The 20,162-nt window shown below is 49.4% G+C and overlaps 1 protein-coding gene across 1 annotated transcript in view; it reads left to right on the top strand.

Moving 5' to 3' along the window:
- Nucleotides 1–20,162, top strand: part of Dscam (Down syndrome cell adhesion molecule) — a 365,413-nt gene that overhangs the window by 301,015 nt on the left and 44,236 nt on the right. Inside the window, exons 21-27 of the mRNA XM_013027340.1 lie at nt 4,761–4,914; nt 5,625–5,742; nt 7,577–7,740; nt 9,467–9,565; nt 12,527–12,715; nt 13,451–13,741; nt 16,767–16,943. Of these exons, the coding sequence (XP_012882794.1) occupies nt 4,761–4,914; nt 5,625–5,742; nt 7,577–7,740; nt 9,467–9,565; nt 12,527–12,715; nt 13,451–13,741; nt 16,767–16,943 (1,192 nt within the window). The remainder of the gene's footprint in view (nt 1–4,760; nt 4,915–5,624; nt 5,743–7,576; nt 7,741–9,466; nt 9,566–12,526; nt 12,716–13,450; nt 13,742–16,766; nt 16,944–20,162) is intronic.

The raw sequence follows: 20,162 nt of genomic DNA, 5'->3' as shown, positions 1-20,162 counted from the left end.
TCTTTTGTTCATTCTGATGACTGGTTCCTGGATACTAACCCAGCGCTATGAACTAGGCTCCTGAGGGATTAGTGCTGACCTGGCAAAACAAGGGCTTAGCCTCCAGCAGAATACAGGGAAGGGCAGTACAGGGTGTCCTCACACCCGGAGGGCTGGAGAAGATTACAGAAGGCTTTACGACCCACCCCTTAGGCTAAATAATGGGAGGGCTCTAGTAGTGAATTCAGCAGTCTTTTTGTAAACATTTGGTTTTTGGGTTGGGTTTGTTGCTGTTATTTTCTTTTGTCTGGTCCTGAGGCTTTAGACTCAGAGTGTGGGTCTCATTCTAACAGTTTTCCTGTTCAAGCCTGGTGCCCACACCCAAGCCACAGCTTTACTTTTGGCTTTTTTTTTTTTTTGGTCATTAATTGGAGACAAGAGTCTCAAGGATTTTCCTGCCCCTGGCTGGTATCAAACCTTAGATCTCAGCCTCCTGAGTAGCTAGGATTATAGGCATGAGCCTGTAAATTTTGGACATTATCAAAGAGCATTTAAGGTAGCTCCATGTGGTTAGTTTTATCCTACACACCTGCCAAACCTATCTTCTGAATAAAGAGGGATAGAATCATGTCAACCTCAGAGAGCAAAAGCAGCTCTGACTGGGCGGAGTCCTGCTGGGCCTCTCCCAGGCTTTGCCTGAAGCCGTGGGAAAAGATGAACCCTGTCTCCTTCCTCAAACTGCTGGGACAAATGGTCAGGGAATTCAGGAGAAGCCTGTGTTGTACCAGACAGACCTCCTGAGATAGTAAAGCACAAAGACTACACTTGACATACAAGCTGCCTGGCCCCGATGTTACAAGATTTATCCCCATAGCTGCACTGGAGGAGTTGGATATGTCAAGAGTCCTGTAAAACATATATACGGATATATGTGTGTCTAGGAGGTATTTCTAAATCATGTACGTGAAGTGTTCACTTATTCCCCTCTTGCCAATATTAATCCATGTTCTCAACCATGAAGACGAGAATGGTTTTAAAAGTGAAATTCAAATGATTTCATTTCCGAATAGGAATAGGAATTGGGCATTCTTAATGAGCCCTCTTGTTGGGACTGGAGGTGTGGCTCAGGTGCCAGCCAATGAGCCAGAGCACTAGATGCTGAGTTTGGGTCCCTGTTGTGGACAAAACAAAGAACAAGAAAAAGACATGAACCCTCTTGCTGTCAAATTATCGTCTGACCTATCTATCATCTCCACACTGGAGTGGAGCTCAGGAATGATGAGGAGCAAACTCAGTATGACCCTCGGAGCCTTTGTGCAGATTTTCTCAACACAACTCAGGAGAGGACTGTGGTCCAGCAATATGGCTGTCCCCTGTGCCTCAGAATTCTCGTCATCAGTTATCAGCCATGGGCACGCACACTGCCTCCACCATACACAGCAGCAGCATGCCAGTTTGAAATATACTAAACATTCTTAGTATACATCTGCAGTGAGAGTTCCACCCTACACACATGCATACACACACACACACATGCACACACACGTGCACACACGCATATGCTGGGTTTAGTCTGAGTGAAATGGCATCTGCTGGTGAGGATCCTGTGATTCCACTCCTTCTCTTCCCTGGACCACCATGCAAGAGGCATGGGTGCTCCTTAGCAATTTCAGCGGAGAAGAGATTTGGTTGATTATAAAAGTTGATTCTAAGCCGAGATCTTCAAGGTAGTGAAGCACATGTTTGCTCAGATGGCTTGCAGAATTAATGAGAGGGGCAGGATAGGTGACAGCCAAGTCCAAAATTGTCCCATCAACACCATCTTTCCTGACACAGAGCCAATCAAAACTGGGCAGAATTCCCACAGAGACCCATGCCCATCTCCTGGCCCCAGAGCCTGGACCCAGCTCCCAGGATGCTGATGACTGGATTTCCCATCATCCAAGCCTTCCTTTAAAACATTTTTTGGTCCAGTTTTAGTAATCCATTCAAGATGAAGTCACTCTTTAGGCCTAATAAAATCTAGAATTACTATTATCCCTTCCTTAGCCCTCAAGAAAATGAGAATGAGCAGATAAAAATCTACCAGATGTAAATATTTAGATATTTAAATCCTGAGGGAAGCTTCTGCATTTCCATATTTGGTTCCTTGATCCCTGAGACCCCCACATGGGAGTCTCCCTCTGTGTAAACTGCACTGCCTTCTTCTATTGCCCTGCCTGTCCCCTTCTACTCCCTCGTCCACACGCTGAAGCCTTTGATGTATTCCCCTGCTGAAATATCAGGAGAAATTCGGATTTCAGATGGAACCCTTCTCACCAGATATTCTCAGGATTTGAAGAGACTGTTGCACCATAAAGTGCATGCCGGGACAGACAGCTCACCTTCCGTACTGTGAGATGGGTGGGTTGCAGAAACCTGGTTCTGAACAAAAAGAACACAAAACTGCTATTATTACGGTATTGAAGCAAATGTTTAATAACTAAGCAATGTTCATCATGGCTCTTACTCAGAATAAATGTTTCTGGCTGAGCGTTAAGGAGAAGGATTTTAATCAATTAGGTTTGCTTCACTAGCCTGAATGAGCTTCTGATTAATTCTTCCCGTTTCACTCTTTTTTGTTTTTCAAAACCTTTACCTATTACCTGCTTGGTGAAGTGCTTGCATGGATTGAAATACACCCATGCACAGCTGAGGGTTTCTGATGAACGTGAATACCCGGTGATCCTGATGCTTCTCTCTTTGGAGGCACGTGGGGCCCTTGGTGACCCTCCAGATGCCCGTCTTGCTCTCTCCTTCAGGATCCACAAGTAGACCTCCTTTGCCCTCCCAGCTCTGATCCCAGCTCAGCCCCCTCTGCTACTGTGAGCAGGGCTGTGCTATGCCGCAGACTAACCATCTTCCCAGATCTGACAGACTTACCAAGTCTAATGTTGGACTTCCTTGGAACTCAGATCCGCCTCCCATTCCTAATCAACCCAGACATCTCTCTCCAGAGAGGCTTCACTCCTCCAGAGCCCAGAGGCGGAAGGCTAGACAGTGTGGAGATCAGGCTGCATGGGGGGCCTTGTGTTTTTGTTAGGAAAGAAGGCAATGCAATCTTTGGGGATAGTTAAGGCTATTGCTAAAACTTTAAGATGGCAGGAAATGTCACATTTACAGTGACACACACACACACACACACACACACACACATCAAAGGAAACAAATCAAGCCTTTGCATAGATATATATGTATATATCAAAGGAAACAAATGGTCTTTGTTTACATGTTGGACTTGCCTTTCCTTCAGATAAGGAAAATGATTCTGAGTTATTTCAGACTTCAGAGAGCCAAGCAGTAATGTCAATAAGTGGAAATGCCAGTGCACTGACTTTTCCAAGTAACCATGAGGAAATGTGGAGCAGCCAGACTCTCGGCTCCCGTTAGATGTCTAGAGAAACACCAGCCCACCTGTAGGGGATGCTTCAACTTACGTTCATGGTTAATTATCTGTATAAATGGGGAAGCAAATATGTTATTAAGAAATTGTATTTTCCCTGTTGTTTTAGTCACACCTTACATGGTGGGAAGCTGATAAATAATCAAATGTATATTTTGGAAGCAACCACCAACTGTACCTCATACCTATATACTCTGGGCAGAAAACCCTTCCTTTTACAAATATATTTTAATGATTTGTTGATGCAATAAGAGCAGTTGTTATCATATAGCATTAAGCTTTGTGAAATCAAGTTGGCATCAATACATGGGCTTGGGATACCACACAATAAAAGTGCATGCGCTCTGGGGATTGTCTCTTTTGTTTACTAAGAACAAATGCTAAATTCTTCTGAGGTTTGGGGGAGAAAGGGCATGAGGTGTAAGACCTGGTGGAGGTGTAAGACCTGGTGAAGGTGTACACATGAAGACATGGAGCTCGTACGCACTAGCTAACATATATGCTGTGGAATTGTGTGATGTTCCAAGGCTGGCAGGCAGGGCTAGTCTAGGCTAATTGTGTGATGTTCCAAGGCTGGCAGGCAGGGCTAGTCTAGGCTAATTGTTCCCTACGTTTGTTTAATGTCCACATGTAGCTCAGCACCCCTTGGATCTTGAGGTTCAACCTGGCTGGTGGGAACAGTCAGTGAGTATGTGCGCTTACTATTCCCAGCCCAGTGCGCCCTCAGTCCTTCCAGATGCTTCTCTCCCAGGCTTCCGGTAGTTTCCTTATAGGCATGCACACTCCTCCTCTGCTGCCTACCAAAGTAGACCATTTCAGATCTCTAGCGTTCTCCTTACACGGTTCTCACGTCTAGACTCTGTCCCAACTGCTCTCGCTTCCTCCCGAGCTGGTCTCCCAATGATAGCTCCCTCTGTGGAAATACAGAAGCCCTGCGATTGTAAGGTTTCCCTCATCCCTTCCCAGCTCTCAGAGATCTCTGTCATTCCTCAGCCAACCTATGAAGCCTTTAAAACCGTTTCTGTGTGTTCTGTATAGTCTGTGTGCTCTTTTGTGGTTTGACGCAGAATAAATCTAGTTCTCGTTACTTCACCTTGGCCCAAACCGGAAGGGCCATGGCACATGATCTACAGGTGCAGTGGCTCCGTGGTGACCTCTGTAGAGGACAGGTCAGCGACACGGGATGAGTTCCCCTGTTGCAAGTCAGGCCTGTGAGAGGGCGGTGAGGGCCGGCCCTCGTCTGCTGCACCAGAACGTGAGGCAGTCATCATTCGTTCAGGAAAGCTCGCCGTGCCACTTCCCTCTCTGAGTGTCGGAACCTTTCTGTCTCCTCTCACAGGTGATCAGCGAGTTTGAAGCCTCCCCTGACTCATTTTCCTACAGAATTCCCAACCTGAGCCGGAACCGTCAGTACAGCGTCTGGGTGGTGGCCGTCACCTCCGCAGGTCGAGGGAACAGCAGTGAGATCATCACGGTGGAGCCACTGGCAAAAGGTGGGTCCCGGGACCACGTCTCCACTTCCACCGCAGCCCCCAGCAGGGTCGCGTCGCTGTGCTAGCTGAAGCAAAGCTGGCGATGCCCCGAGAAGTCAGGCAAGCTCCTGGGGCTGCACCTGTGCCAGAGGCTTCTGGAAGAAGCTCCTGTTTGGGCCTCTGAATTACAACCTCAGATAAATGGTGGATCTTGAAAAGATGCCACTCTGAACAATGCTTGTTTTCCTTACTAGGTGCGCCAAAGATCTAGCTGATAGCGTGGAGTCTGGAAGGTTCTGTGTAGTTGATAAATAGAAGCTGCTTTTGATTATGTCTTCCTGTCTATTAGGCTTTATGTTCCTATTGTCTATCCTCCCAGATATTAAAAGCGTATTTTAATGTGCAGCCTTAGTACTGAGTCGACCCACTTCATAAATGCTTTGGAAAGTAATTGAACTCATAGAGGAGCGCAGCATAGAAGATGCAGCTTCCTACTTCTTGGCTCATGAAGCCCCAGATATCTCATTTGGATTTCTCCTTTCTAGCCATTAGAAGGAAGAAATGCTGCTGTGGGTCTTTCAGCTCCTTGTGTGTTCTTGTAGGGAAATGCTGAGATCTCTGCACCCCGAGGGTGGTGGGAGGCTCGCTGGCTGGCGCCCTGGGCACCACGCAGGCTCTGCGCAGGTGATGGGGGGCAGTCACTGGGCCTCTGACCTGGGGTGTTGTTCTAGCTCCTGCGCGAATCCTCACCTTCAGCGGGACGGTGACCACTCCGTGGATGAAAGACATTGTCTTGCCTTGTAAAGCTGTTGGGGACCCCTCGCCCGCAGTGAAGTGGATGAAAGACAGGTAACCAGTAACCCGATGTACACCTGTGATGCGCACACCCCCTCCCGGACAGCACATCAGACTTGCTCTGGATCTGGTAGACATCTCCTTCATGCACTCTAAGGAAAGCTCATGGAAAACCCAACTCTCTTCTGAGATGGGGGTAACAACATCAGTGTAGCCCTAAAAGGATCATCTTTAGTGCATCTGTTTTTTTTAGGGGAGCGGGGTCCGGTCGTGGGGCCTGAACTCTGGGCCTGGGCGCTGTCCCTCAGCTCTTCAGCTCAAGGCTAGCGCTCGACCACTTGAGCCACAGCACCACTTCCCGCTTTTTTCTTTTTGCTTATGTGGTGCTGAGGAATTGAACCCAGGGCCTCAGGCATGCAAGGCAAGCGCTCTACCACTGAGCCACCTTCCCAGCCCCAAGTGCATCTGTTTTTTTATAAACCCAGACCCTAGAAGTCATGGGAAAATTCAAAGTGAAAAATAGCACAACCAGTCTAGTCATGCTTGTGATGCTTCTCACCAGCCGGGTGCTCTGTCGACATGAACATGACCCATGGTAAGCTGTCACATCAGCCTTTACTTCACAGATAATGGACAATCTAATCCTAACTCACATGCTCTGAGAAGAAACTTCAAGAAATAGAATGCATTAGGACTTTTTAAATATAAAACTGCCTTTCCATGCTCAATAGTAATTAGTTTAATAAAAAAAAATAAAGCAGCCAAGATAGAAGGGAGAGAGTAGGTGTGAGGCATTCTGTCCATATGTGTTTTAAACGTGCTTTATCCTTATTCATAGGGGAAAAAATTAGGTTATAAATAAAGAGTTGAGAATTCACTAATGAGCAGAGACTTGGTGTAATGGATTCAGAAGAGTGCCTATTTCCAAACAAAGGAACTTCAGAAGCACCCATGCTTGAAATGAATGTACTAAGTCCATTGGCATTTAAAGTTTGTAAGCCACAGGACATTGATATATACCTGAGGCCCAGCTGGCATTCTGCCGGGTGTGGGCGTGTCCCCAGCCACCATGGTTGTGATGACACGTCTTTACATGAGAACCAACTCACAGCCTCGCTAGGAGGCCACTTACTGCTCATGGAGGGACACTGATCAAGATGCACTGTACTCACAAAATGACTTGCTGGCTGGGAAGCTCGCACCTGTACTCCTAGATACTCAGGAGTTGAGATCTGAGGGTCTCGGTTCAAAGCCAGCCCATGCAGGAAAGCCCAAGAGTCTTACCTCCAAATAAGTACCAAAAGAGCAGGAAATGGAGCTGTCAGTCTAGCAGTAGACTGCTAGTCTTGAGCAACAAAGCTCAGGGACTATGACCAGGCCCTGAGTTCAACCCCCAGGATTGGTAGAAGAAAAAAAGTAAATTTTCAGGTTGAATTGAAATCCCTTTGTACAACTATGTAAGGATTAAAAAAAAAACTTAAAGAAGAATTGTAATTTTAAGTGTAAGAGATCACAAGATTTAGTTTGCCTCATATACCTTGGTCACCAGAGTAATCCCTTGAATTTCTTCGTCGCAGTCTCAAGAATGTTCTAGTCTAGACTCGTGTGGCCAGGACCATCCTCAGCACTTGACCAAAGGTTCGACTGGAATCCAGGCCCCTGGCATGGACCCAGCCCTCGCGTAACAGTGCTGACAATGAAAAACAAAACAAAGCAGCTGTGCGGTGGTCTTCATCTTGTCACCCTAGTTAAACCTCTTGTAAGGGGCCAAGTATGACCCTTGCCAATGTGCTGTTTCCTTCAGAGAAAGGCTTGGTGCTGCTCCCCAGCCTCAGCTAATGTGGGTTGTAATTTCTTTAATCTGTGCATCTTTCTTCCTGTGAGGCAGTAACGGGACGCCCAGCCTGGTGACGGTTGACGGACGCCGGGGCGTCTTCAGCAACGGCAGCTTCATCATCCGCACAGTGAAGGCTGAGGACTCCGGCTACTACAGCTGCGTCGCCAACAACAACTGGGGGTCCGATGAAATTATTTTAAATTTACAAGTGCAAGGTACAGAATCCTAGGACTCTCCCGAACAAAATACCTTCCACCTACCAGCCTCGCCGGCAGAGAGCAAAGCCAATGCATGGAAAAGTCAGCTTTTAGAATGAACGAATTGCTATTTTCACATTACCAAAAAAAAAAATGACTTGTGCATTCTGGAAAATATAATTTTAAAAATCAAACAATGGCATGTATGATTCCAGAGATAATACAGGAATGTTATATGCTTCTTTGCATTGAAAAAGCCTGATTTTCTTTATTTTTATTTAGTAAACATCTCTGAAAATTTCCTTTTTAAGAGCTTCCACTAATTATACTGTGTCCATGTGCATCTGTAACCCAGAGAGCACAAATGAAAATGAATCTAAACAGTGACCTTTTATACCTCCTAATTAATCAATATCATTCATATATATGGCACTAAGAAATTCTAAATATATTGCTGTATTACTTAATTGTGCATTTTATTTCTTGCACTACCTAAAATGTACAAAACAATCTCCTAAGATTATCATATTAAAATTGTGCTGAAATCCCAGGCAGCTATGGACTGGGTTGAGATTAAGGTGTATGGAGATGCTCTGTTTTACTGGAAGAATGTCCAAGTGCATGCATCTTTAGGTTGAAGTGTTTCACCTGCACAGATCACAGCAAACATAAACAAGATCAATACTGTGTTTCATGGGATGCAAAGGAGTGGGAGGTGGGGAAACAATATTTTTTTGAACAATACTGCAAAATCAATCTTAAATTTTGAGTTAAACCAAGTCAGGAGCATTCCGGGGCATTTTGAGAGACAGCATAGTGTTTTAGAATACTAGAGAGACGGGCCAGGCATTCAGGCCTTCAAGTCAACATGGCAGACTCTGGAAGAGAGAACGACCTTTTGTATGAAGCTTTCGTTCTTTCTTGAATGGCCTGGTTCCAAATTGTCTCCAGTGTTTCTGTCTTCAGAGTCAGTCCCCAACGGAGACCCAGCATCTACAAGTGCCTGTCCTGCAAGTCCCGTGTGTGCTCAGTTCATGGGCTGCTGGGCTGCTGTTCAATGGCTCGTTTCTAATTTTCAGATGTAAGGGGTAAAGCTTGCATTTGGATGCAGAGCTTAGAAAGATTTTGCTTTTGTGGGAATGGGGATGGAATCCAGGCCTCCTTCATGCAAGTACTCTGCCACAGCACCTATGGCCCTTTGTGTTTTGTCCAGGCTTACTTTGAATTCCCAATCCTCCTGTCTCTATTTCCACAGTAGATGAGACTTTCTCTCTCTCTCTCTCTCTTTCTCTCTCTCTCTCTTTTTCTCTCTCTCTCTCCCTCCCTCCCTCCCTCCTTCCCTCCCTCTCCCCTCCTACCCCCTCAAAGCAGTGCAGCTAAGTGGATATCATAAATCTTTTTTCTCTTAAATTTCACAGCTGAAACTCAGAGTAGAATAATGTGTGCCTCCTTAGTAAGATCTCGATGTGTGATGAACAGCCCAGAACTCAAGGAATTATGAGGAGATATAAATCCCAGGGAAATCTGGTTGAATTTCCTTAAATAATAGATTCGCTCTGCTTTATCTCTTCAGCCCAGGATATCAATAAAAAAGACATTTTGACAGAAGTGAATTGCGTATTTTGGCAACCTCAAACACGTGTTTAATAAATGGCTGTTAAAAGTGATTTGGTAAATGACTGGGACCAAGGATTCAGCACATGCAAAACTAATTCTTGTTTTCCAAAAACTGTTTCTCCTCCAGTGCCACCCGACCAGCCTCGGCTTACGGTTTCCAAAACGACATCTTCCTCCATCACTCTTTCTTGGCTTCCTGGAGACAACGGGGGCAGCTCCATCCGAGGTAATTAGACTTGGCCCCAGTCCTCGACAGCTTGTGCAAGGCGTCGGTCAGCTAGCCACACTCTCCATCAAAGAGCTGTTGCGTGTGAGTGTGCTCTGCTCCTAAGGACAGCACATACAACACATGCTTTACGTTCTAAGCAGGAAAGCATATGTCTACGTCTACACAACGCGGTGAAACTCAAAATCATTCATCCCAAGAGTCTCATTCACAAAATTATGACAAATGACAAACAAAAAGAAAAAGAAAGACTGGTTCTCTCTCTGTGTTTCTCCTCTGTGTGTTTTCCTCTCTCTGTTTCTCTCTCACTCGCTCTGTCCTCTGTCTCTTCCTCTGTCTCTGACTGTTTCCTTCTGTCTCTCTCTCTCTCTGAGCGTCTCTCTGTTTTTCTCTCTGTTTCTGCCTCTCGTGCCCCTCTCTTCTGAGATTCTGGAGACTGGTTCTTCCTGAACACTTCATTAGTCTTTCCAGTAACTCCAGCATGGCTCTGACTTAAGAGGTTGTAGAAGAAAGCCTGGAGTGTAGACGGAATGCAACCTATGTACCCAGTCACTGCAACTGGTGCAGAGTGGAAAAGTGCAAGTAAGGCTGGCAGAGGGTCGCGGAGGAATGTTCCAGCATAAGTAAAGTCTGGGTGTCCGTGCCGGCGATGGAAAGAAGGTGAAGGGAGTTTGTCTACAGGCAGAGGCTGACGATGCTCAAGAGTAAGGACGGAGTCACAGGAGGTCCTGGAGCATGTGACAGAGCAGAGGGCGGGCCCTGAAAACGAGAGCGTCCTTCCTTCTGGGCAGGGAGTGAGGATAAAAAGACGGACGCTGCCAGGGGAAGCCAGGAAGAGCTGCAGCCAGCACTTCTGCCCCAGAGATGGCATCGCAGCCCTCCCGGCTTCCGGCTCAGGATACAGCCACGCAGGGAACAAGCCACGCGTCTCAGAGACTGGGAAAGCCACAATTAGGCCTTTTCTCTTTTTCTCTCCAAGAACCAGTTGCTAGACAGTTCTCAGCACTCTGCTGGCTGGGGTGAGAAGCTTCCATTCTGCCCTCCCCCCATTTTTGTAGGAAGGGAAAAGGTGAGGTTACTTTTTAAAAATAGCTGGATGATTAGGGTTGAGGCTGCGCCTGTGGGTTTGAGGCGCGTGGGACAGCCCAGTGGCAGCTGCCGGGTGACAGGCGCAGGGAGTCATTAGCAGAAGCAAGTCACTGCCTCAGCGCCGCGCGCCCAGCCGCGCACACACGCCACAGACCGTGGCGCTCACAATTACCTCAACCTGTTGACTTTTCTTAAGTGGTGCTGGGCAGCCGGGCAGAGAAGCAATCATCAGTCACCCAAGCTGGTGACTTCTGGTGAGGAAGGAGGGAGGGAAACTGGCTCCTCCGCAGAGCTGGGGCCAGAGGCCGGGAGAAACGTCCCGTCATCACAAAGGGGCCCGAGAGGCCCCAATCCCAGACTCCAAAGAAGGAAATGTGGATTCTGTCAGCCAGAGAGGGCACGAGAGCGAACACGGAGGGCATCAGACCCGAAGGTCTTGATGGATGGAGAATGTCTAGGAGGTGATCACAGAGCAGCCTGACAAGCAGAGTCCCCAAGGCAGCTGCAGCATCCAGGAGGGAGCCTACAGCGACGGCTGTGGGCATCACTCACCACAGCCCTGCCGCCGGCGGGTGCCGAGAGCCAGGGGGACCCTGTGGGTCCAGGCGGCTGAGACGGTCTGTGGGAGAGGAAAGTCCAGGATGCACGGCGGCTGGGGAGGAAATGGAGGCGCGAGAGCAGAACGCAGCGCAGGCTCCTCTGTGGGGTCGGGGAGGAGGTTTGAAGATCTCAGAGCAAAAGCACAAAAATGAAAAATGAAAGAAAAGAAAAGGAAGAGCCCCAGGGCTCCCGAGGGGCTGCGGGGACGGAAGGATGAGCGGAGGAGGAAGGTGCAGGGGGAGAGGTCTGCAGTGCTGCACGTGGAAGGTGAAATGGCGTGGCCTGTGTTAATAACGGAGCTCCTGGGAATGGACTGGGGAAAACGAACTCAGCGGGACCCGAACACGGGGTGCTGGTCAGCCTGGGCTGAGGGCCCCTGCGGTGGAGGCTCAGGACACAGGGAAAGGTCAGAACATCCACGTGAGAGTCAAGTTGATGGCGATGACACAGGCGTGAAGAACGGGTCGCGGGTCAGGCGCGGTGGGGACCAGGCCTTCCTCGCCGACCCGGGCCGCTCTGGCTCGTGGGAGGGGAGCCCCTCGCTGCCTGAGGTTCTGTGTCCAGGGGAGCCACGCCAGCTCAGGACAGCGCTGGGAAATGGACGGTTACTGATTAGTAAATGTAGAAAGACAGAGAGTAGCAGTCATGCGGAGAACTGGACTGTCTGAAGAACGTTGTGTGTGAAGGAAGAGCCGGGCTGGCGCCACCCTGGGGGGCGGCTGCGGGAATGGGAGCCGGGGTCCCCGGGGCAGTCAGCGCAGCAGCAGGTGGAGAGGGTGGGGGAGGCCGCGTTCTCTACTCCTGGGCCACCAGTCACACATCCCTTTTCCAGAACTAGGGTTCCGTCAACAAATAGCTTCAGCCCAGGATGGTGCGCAAGGGTTCAGACACACGCTCTGAAACCAGCAGCTGTTCCCTTCCGTCCACTACGGGAGAGTGAGCAGAAGAGAACAGGATAGTTGGATTTCCACCTCACTCTCCAACACAAGCTCCCCACTAACACTGTGTAGGATGGCATCTGTGTCTCACCAGTGGATACAGCGCGGCACTGCTCTGCGGGGGGGGGGGGGGGGGGGGGGGGGGGGGGGGGGGGGGGGGAGGAGAAGGGGGGAGGGCGGCATGAATTTTCCAGAATCAGAAAAAGTTATTAGTGTCCTCTTCCCGAGGCGTACCAGCCCGAGCCCTGTGTGACCTGTAGACAGTGCGTCCATCTGTCAGCTAGCTCCTGTCGGGGGCACCGCATGCTGACCGCGCCTCCTGCTGTCCCCCCAGGGTACATCCTGCAGTATTCCGAGGACAACAGTGAGCAGTGGGGAAGCTTTCCCATCAGCCCCAGCGAGCGGTCTTACCGCTTGGAAAACCTGAAGTGTGGAACCTGGTATAAGTTCACCCTCACCGCCCAAAACGGAGTGGGGCCTGGGCGCATCAGTGAGATCATAGAGGCAAAAACCCTGGGAAAAGGTAGGTAGGCCCGCCCGTTGCTCCGGGCGTCGCCTTCCAGCAGGAAGTGGGGTTGGGCACATTTTGTATTTACACCTCGGTATTCCTTACGTGAGCTCAACACTGCCGCTGGGTCAGGGGGCAGAGGGCCAACCCTTACGGACTATTCTGGCAGGGATGCTTCGCCCTGGGAGTCTGGAAAGGAGGAGGGGAGAGCGGCCTTGCCAGATTCCTCTCAGCCTGCAGGAGAGTGACGGGTGGCATTCGGTCTGGGGCTTGAGTTGAGATCACAAGAAGAAGAGCTTAGGTGATAAGAGTTGTCTTATGTGGAATTATATCCACTAAGTCTCTGGGCTCAAATACTAAGTGTTTGCATCATGGAGGATTCCTGTAGACACTTCCCGAATCCTACCCAGGGCTCTTCAGTGTCAGATTCACCCACGGGGAAACAGCCACTCCCGCCCATGGCAGCCTGTGAACCACTAAAACCTGCGATGTGGGAACAGCGTTCAGCTTCTGAAACTCTTCCACCTGCAACAATAGGCTCCGGCCCCCGGCCTTTGCCCTCTGCTCACACCCAGGTCATCCCCGAGTCTCCATGAACAGGCGAGCGGTCCAGGGGCCTATGTGCCAGATTTGGCCTGAGTTCCTGGGGAGGATGGAAGGAAGCTCAGGGAGGCTGCAGGACTTCCCCCACACACACACTGCCGCGTGCCCACACACGTGACCCGACCTCCTCCGCCTCCTCCTCCGCAGAGCCCCAGTTCTCCAAGGAGCAAGAGCTGTTCGCCAGCATCAACACCACGCGTGTGCGGCTGAACCTGGTGGGCTGGAACGACGGCGGCTGCCCCATCACCTCCTTCACGCTCGAGTACCGGCCCTTCGGGACCCTGGTGTGGACCACGGCTCAGCGGACGTCCCTCTCCAAGTCCTACATCCTGTATGACCTGCAGGAAGCCACCTGGTACGAGCTGCAGATGCGTGTGTGCAACAGCGCCGGCTGCGCCGAGAAACAGGCCAACTTCGCCACGCTCAACTACGACGGCAGTAAGCCATGGCTCCGGGGGCCTTCTGGGTGGGATCTGGGGCCTGTGCCTGTACCCCGTCCCCTGCCCCAGCCCACATCCATTCTCGCCACCGTGCAAGCAGCGCTCACGGAGCCCACAGGCTCGGGGTGGGTTCCCCGGTTCATGGTGCCCAGATGACCGCGGAGGTCTGGGCAGGGCCCCCCTCGAGGGCGTCTCCCTGGGGAGTCTCCGCGCCTGGCCAAAGGATTCTCTGCCTCTTGCTTCCGGGTCGCGGTTGATGACTGGGCGCTAACATTGCTTTTGTTGTCTCCACCCCTCCCCCCACCCATCCCAATCCACATGACAACTTTCTTTTTGCTCTCATTCAGCCCTTGCAGCCTATGCACAGTACCCACCTTCCCCAGTGACGAAGCGTAGGGTAGAGCAAGCGGGAGGCACTGAGGAGGACAGTAGTGTAGGGAGCACGTACACATGTACACGCACGCGTGTGTACACACACACATTTGAAGTTCACATGTCTAAAACCTAGGTGAGGGGTCATCAGACTTTTCATTGAAGTTCTTGTCTTTTTTCTTTTCTATTTTTTATTGGTCATGGGGCTTGAACTCTGGACCTGGGCGCTGTCCCTCAGCTCTTCAGCTCAAGGCTAGCACTCTACCACTTGGGCCACAGCACCACTTCTGGTTTTCTGGTGATTAATTGGAGATAAGAGTCTCACGGTCTTTCCTGCCCGGGCTGGCTTTGAACTGTGATCCTCAGATCTCAGGCTCCTGAGTATCTAGGATAACAGGTGTGAGCCACCGGCGCCGGGCACCATTTTTTTTTAATACCAAAATGCATTTAAACAAATGCTCAACATGGCGATCTGTGGAGTGTCACTCAGTGCTAATTGAAGGGACCTTTAGGAAGTGCTAGTGTCTGTGTGTCCACGCCAGTTTCTGCTGCTTTAAGATGATTCCTCTTGTGGCACAGTGTCTCTCCCCTCAGTGCCCCCTGTCCATTCCCTGCCGGCCAGGCTGGCTCATGGTCCCGGTCAGCTCAAAGCCAGCTCTTCCTGCTTTCACATGTTATACGAACTCACCGTGCGACTGGCTCCTGCCCAAGATATTGCTTCATTTAAGTCCCCCTCGAGCAGGGCCCAGCTCCCTTCTAGAGGTTCCAGCCAGAGACCCAGGCCATAGGAGGGGTCCTAGGGGTGAGGTGGCGCTCTCTGGGTTGTGGCTGCAGCTCGGGACTTCAGCACAGCCTCCTAGCCAGCACACTTGCCTCTTCCAGGGCTCTCTCCCTTTGATAGTTTAGCCTGCAGATGTGACTTCTTCATTCGATGGAGTCCTTGTCACAAAGTGCCACCTGTAGGCAGCGTAGCATGTCAACTAGGTTTCTCTCCCAACAGAGTTTCCTTCTGAACTCCTACAAAACAAAGCATTTCAGCATGTCTTAAACACACGCACGCTTTGGGCTCCTTCCAAGGCCTGGGCCGATTGTACACGATCGGGTAGTTAGTACACGTGGCACCGGATGCCTGACCTGTGGCCTCACACTACCATGGAGCTGCAGAGCCCCGGGCACCCCGCTGAACGGCAGGCACTAAGGATCACTTAGTAAGAAACTACTCATGTGGGGAATCGGACCTTCCATCTCCATGTACCAGGGCTCTGCAGGTTTTCAACGATCCCACTTCAGTCAAGATGACCAACCGTCAAATGTCCCGGGAGCTCCGTTTAATTTCCTGAAATCTGAAATTCTTTTTTAACTCTCAGAATTGAAGATACCTATTTATTAATTTTTTCCCCTTGAAAAAGATAGCAGATTTCTTGGAATCCATTCTTGTGGATCTATAGCTTTCATATCTCTCTTGTCATAGCTGCCTGAGGAATTATTATTTTTGTCATTCAGAGGAAAACAAACACTGAGAATGAGCTTTCTGTCCATACCAGCCAGGCTTCTGACTTGCCCTGCTCTCTTTCTTCTGACATTTTCTTGGCTGAACATTTCTGGTTGTTCTTACATTGTCTCAGTTTTAGGTCTGACCCAATGGGCACCCCTTTGGTTCTTTATATCTGGTTTGGAGAGTTGGGGTTCCAAGCCAAAATGTAGTTGCAGGAATGGTCTCTTGGCTTTAGCAGAGGTCTTACAGGGCCTTAGAGGTCTTATTATCTCTGCTCTACTTACTCATGTTGGGTAAAGATCATTTTGGCCCGGGGGAAATGATACTAATTTTTTTGCATTATTTTTCTTAAAGCACTGACATTCTGGTCCCTGTAAAGCACAATAGGACAGCCCGTGTTACATAACGGAACACAACGAGATCTGAGCCCCGCAAGCCGCATGCCTGTTTAGATTTCTGCACCCTTTTGTGTTTGGTGTCTGGGTAGAAAGATGACAGCTTAAAATAGCTCCAGATCGCCTCTTCTTTTCTCCTTCTCTTATAATTCTGAATAATCGGAATTGCCTAGAATAGTTTCACAATGCCTGGTCAATAAGTCACTGTTTTCACAGCCCCAGATGGGCCCCGTTGGAAAAGTTGCCTGTCCCTTCCATGCCTTCGAGTAGAAGTCTTTCAAGTAGATCTGAAGCAGGGATGGCAGTTGGATGAGGAATCAAATGAGAATGCTGAAGCTTCTCTAAGCCTCACCGCACCTGGTCTTCTGTCCAGCTTCTGTACTGTTATTCCTCCTTGGAGGTGCAGTTTTGTTCAGACAGCCTCTAGTAACTGCACTCAGGCCGACAGGCAGCCAGACACTGATTCCCTTGAATTCAAGTGGCCTTCGCAAGCCCAGAGCCCAGCGTTAGCCCATCGGGTATCTGTATCCAGCACTGCATTAGAAAAGGAAGGCTTTTGCAGAGATGAGCTGCAGAGTGAGTAGATAGAGGGGAGTGAGCCAGGGAGGAAGACGGTGAGGGCTCAGGGAAGAGTCCCTGTCATTTCTCATCGCCTCAGACACCCTCGGATCACACTGCGCGATTTTTGTAACCCTTCATCCCTAAAACTCCGCCACACCGTCTTCATTAATAGCCGCCTAACACCGTGGCCCTGCTTTCAGGTACAATTCCTCCACTCATTAAGTCAGTCGTCCAAAGCGAAGAGGGGCTGACCACCAATGAGGGGCTCAAGATGCTGGTGACCATCTCCTGCATCCTGGTGGGGGTCCTGGTGCTCTTCGTTCTCCTGCTGGTCCTGCGGAGGAGGAGACGGGAGCAGAGGCTGAAGCGGCTCCGAGGTAGGACCGGGTCCCTGGGGCCACCTGCGCCGTCCCCACAGGGCGGTCAGCCATAGAGCAAGCCCCATATCCACCCCCATCCCCCGATTCTGAGACATCTCTGCAGAGCCCTGGGGAGAGGCGACAGAAAGTGTTCCAATCTCAGGCAATCAGAAATAGAGTGAACATCAACCCTTCAATATCCCCCAAATCCTAGCTATTGGCACACGAAGAAAATTAATGTCTCTGGGTTGTTTTTTTTTTTTCAACCTTGCTCTCTTTCATCTCCAGTCATGGCAGCAAAGCCACCAATTACGGCTTTCTCTGAAAAGAGCTATCACATTTAGAGATGAGAATTATTTCATTGCCTGGAAGCCGGAATTGGGGGCTTGGTGGTGTGGGTAAAGCCTGGTGAGCAGAACACACATGCCTTCTGGGACTGGGAATGGGAATGGGAGCCTGCTGTCAGAGTCTCACACTGAGAAGCACACAATGGGAGGTGGCGAAGCCTGGCCAGCGGAGCTTCATTGTGACCAGATGCTGCTATTAGAGCATCTGCTCGGTGCTGTTTTGTGTGACAAGGCCCTGTGGTACATCTGGACAGTGGCCTCTGTGTGTCGTAGCTCTCAGATGGGGGACAATAAGATGTGCTGCCAAAGTCCTTCGCTCCCTGCTGCCCAGGGTCTTTGACGGGCGCCCTGATGCGTGGGGCAGGGGCTTGAGTTTTGTGTTAGTGTTGTGTGGTTTGGAGAGAGTGATGTCACACAGCATCTTACAGGGTCTTTGGAATTACACTGGTGGCACAGGCCTTGAATAACTCCCCTCCCCACCGCAAACCTACCCACTGTACCATCGGATCTCGCTTACATAGTGAGAACACATCCACTTCGGCAAATGCTTTCCTTGACCACCATCTAGTGAGAACACCAGGAAGCTCTGATGCTTTGCCCACCCCCAGGGTCCCAGACTTCCCTCCCCATGTGGCTCACACGCTTGTGGTGCCAGTGGGGTTCTCACTGTACCCACAAATCCAATCATTGGAGGCTTCACCTGGACGGTCCTTCCATGTAAGCCTCCCACAGCCTGATGATCCCTAGGCATCATCCAAGTCACTGCCCTGTTAAGCAATTGTCTACTGCTTCTGCAGACATTACTCAATGGAATACTGTATCCTGAGCGCTGTGCTAGGTGCTTGAGATAAACAAGCTTTCTGGACTCCAGCTTTTGGTGCAGCAGGTAGAACCACAAGCACCTGCTACCGCCATCAGGCATGATCAAACCCTGTGATTAGTTTAAAAGAAGACAGGAGGGTAAGAGCCACCCCGGAACAGGAGCTAAGAGGGAGGGATTTCCTAAAAGAAAACAATAGTACTGCCAAAGTGTCACACTGGCCCACATGTTGACGAATTCTGTTATAAAGCTGGTAGTGCTGAATTCCATTTAGGAGGGTTTGCCATTAAAGTACTCCAAGGGAATTTTTTTAAACTCTTTCACTGATGGCAGAATCTTGTGGTCTGGGCTTTAGAGTCGCCGTCTGGGGGTTGCCCTGCAGACAGCTGTGACAGCCTCTGCACACCCCCCATTCAGGGTCTGTGACTCTTCAAATTAACATGAAAAGGCTCTTGCTCACGGTCTGCAGTTAATCACAAGAGTCCAGCAGTGGGTGGGTGAGCCATGGGCCATGCGTCTCAGCAGTCAGTCCTCTGCAAACTTACCCTTCCCCGCTCCGATTGCTCGCCCCTTCCTTCACAGCTATTGTTTTATTTTTGTGATTCTACTTATAACTTAGCCACTCAGCCCTGCCTTTCTTTGCCAAGAGCTTTTCCAATTAAAGCTCACTGATCCTTACCAATACAGCCAGTCATCAGGATGGAAGACATGGTGTGTCCTTTATTTTCATTCTGAATAGTTCCGTACAGTGTAGTTGTGGCTTTGTAAAGATGATGTCCAGAAAATATCCCAGACCCAGCACTTTATTGTTGGCATGTCTACTTCTAGACGCTCGTGCTTGGAAGTTGGGCCTGGTAAAGAAAAGAACCCATCACATCTGCCCGCAAGGCCTTCATTCCCTGGAGTCATTTTGGTTTCTTTGTGCTGGAGAAAGGGTACAACAGACTGAGCACAGTTCCCCTCGGGAAGATGTGCAGTGTACTTGTGAGAGGTGCTGAAAGCAAAGGTGTCCAGAGAACTGACTACCCACAGTGCAAAGACACCCACGTTCTTACATGTCGTACAACCCTAATAATGTCTCTCCAGTGGAGAATCTGAAAGAAGGGCAGCAAAGAACAGAGGCCCAGTTTCCTGCCACTTGCTAATGCCAGGTTGAACATGGACATGCAGTAATAATTTCAATTAGGCAACCACTATGGATTATCAGGTGCCAGATACAGAATATTCTAAAAACCAACAGCAATATTTTCTTACTGGATATGCTTATTATGATCACAAGAGTTTAGCAAAGCCCTAGAAAGTTACAACACTCTTGTGACTGGTCCCTGAATAACAGACAGTGTCTTCTTCCAGCAGCAGTGAGCCAAGTGTTACGGGAGGGGACAGGCATTGCTCTGTTACCTCGATCCAAGGAATGGGGCTAGAAAGGTGAGAGGCCAGGCATCCCAGAAAGAACTCGGCTTTTTAGGCCCATGTTGTCCGTGTGGAAAGATGTTCATCAATGACATAAAATTTTTCTAACTCACACAGGGAGGACACTCACAGCAACAGGTTACCTCTCAATTAAACATCCAGAGTTCATTAAGAGAATCACCCAGTTAAAAGCTGACCCACATAACACACAGGTCTGGTTCCTGTGTTGGAGCAGTTTCTCCCTGGAGAGCGTGGTTTCTCGTAATATTTTCTTTGTCCAAAATAAGGACACCATTTCAAGGAATGGGTTGACATTGCTTAAGTCATGGTGAGATGTTTGCGAGATCAAAAATGGAAATGAGAGAAACTGGCTGACTGATGAATGTTATAAGTACCCCTAATACATGCTGTCAGAGTTCCTAAGGAAGATGAGCTTCCGATAGCTGGCCTTGTTTGCTTGTACTGTATAACGTACTGTTTCTAAGAAAGCTATGTTTTACTGGATAGACAAGCAACCTAGTTAGGTGAGTACAATATAATGTTATTTTACCTAAAAATTAAGAAAGAAAATAGGACTCAAGCTGCTCAGCCAACCTATATTCTTCTTTCTTCCTGAGGACTTCTAATTTTAGAGCGTAGCGACCTCTTAATGCCTAA

This window comes from Dipodomys ordii, unplaced genomic scaffold, assembly GCF_000151885.1.
Source record: "Dipodomys ordii isolate 6190 unplaced genomic scaffold, Dord_2.0 Scaffold103, whole genome shotgun sequence".
Lineage (NCBI taxonomy): Eukaryota > Metazoa > Chordata > Mammalia > Rodentia > Heteromyidae > Dipodomys > Dipodomys ordii.
This window is presented reverse-complemented; position numbering and strand designations above follow the sequence as displayed.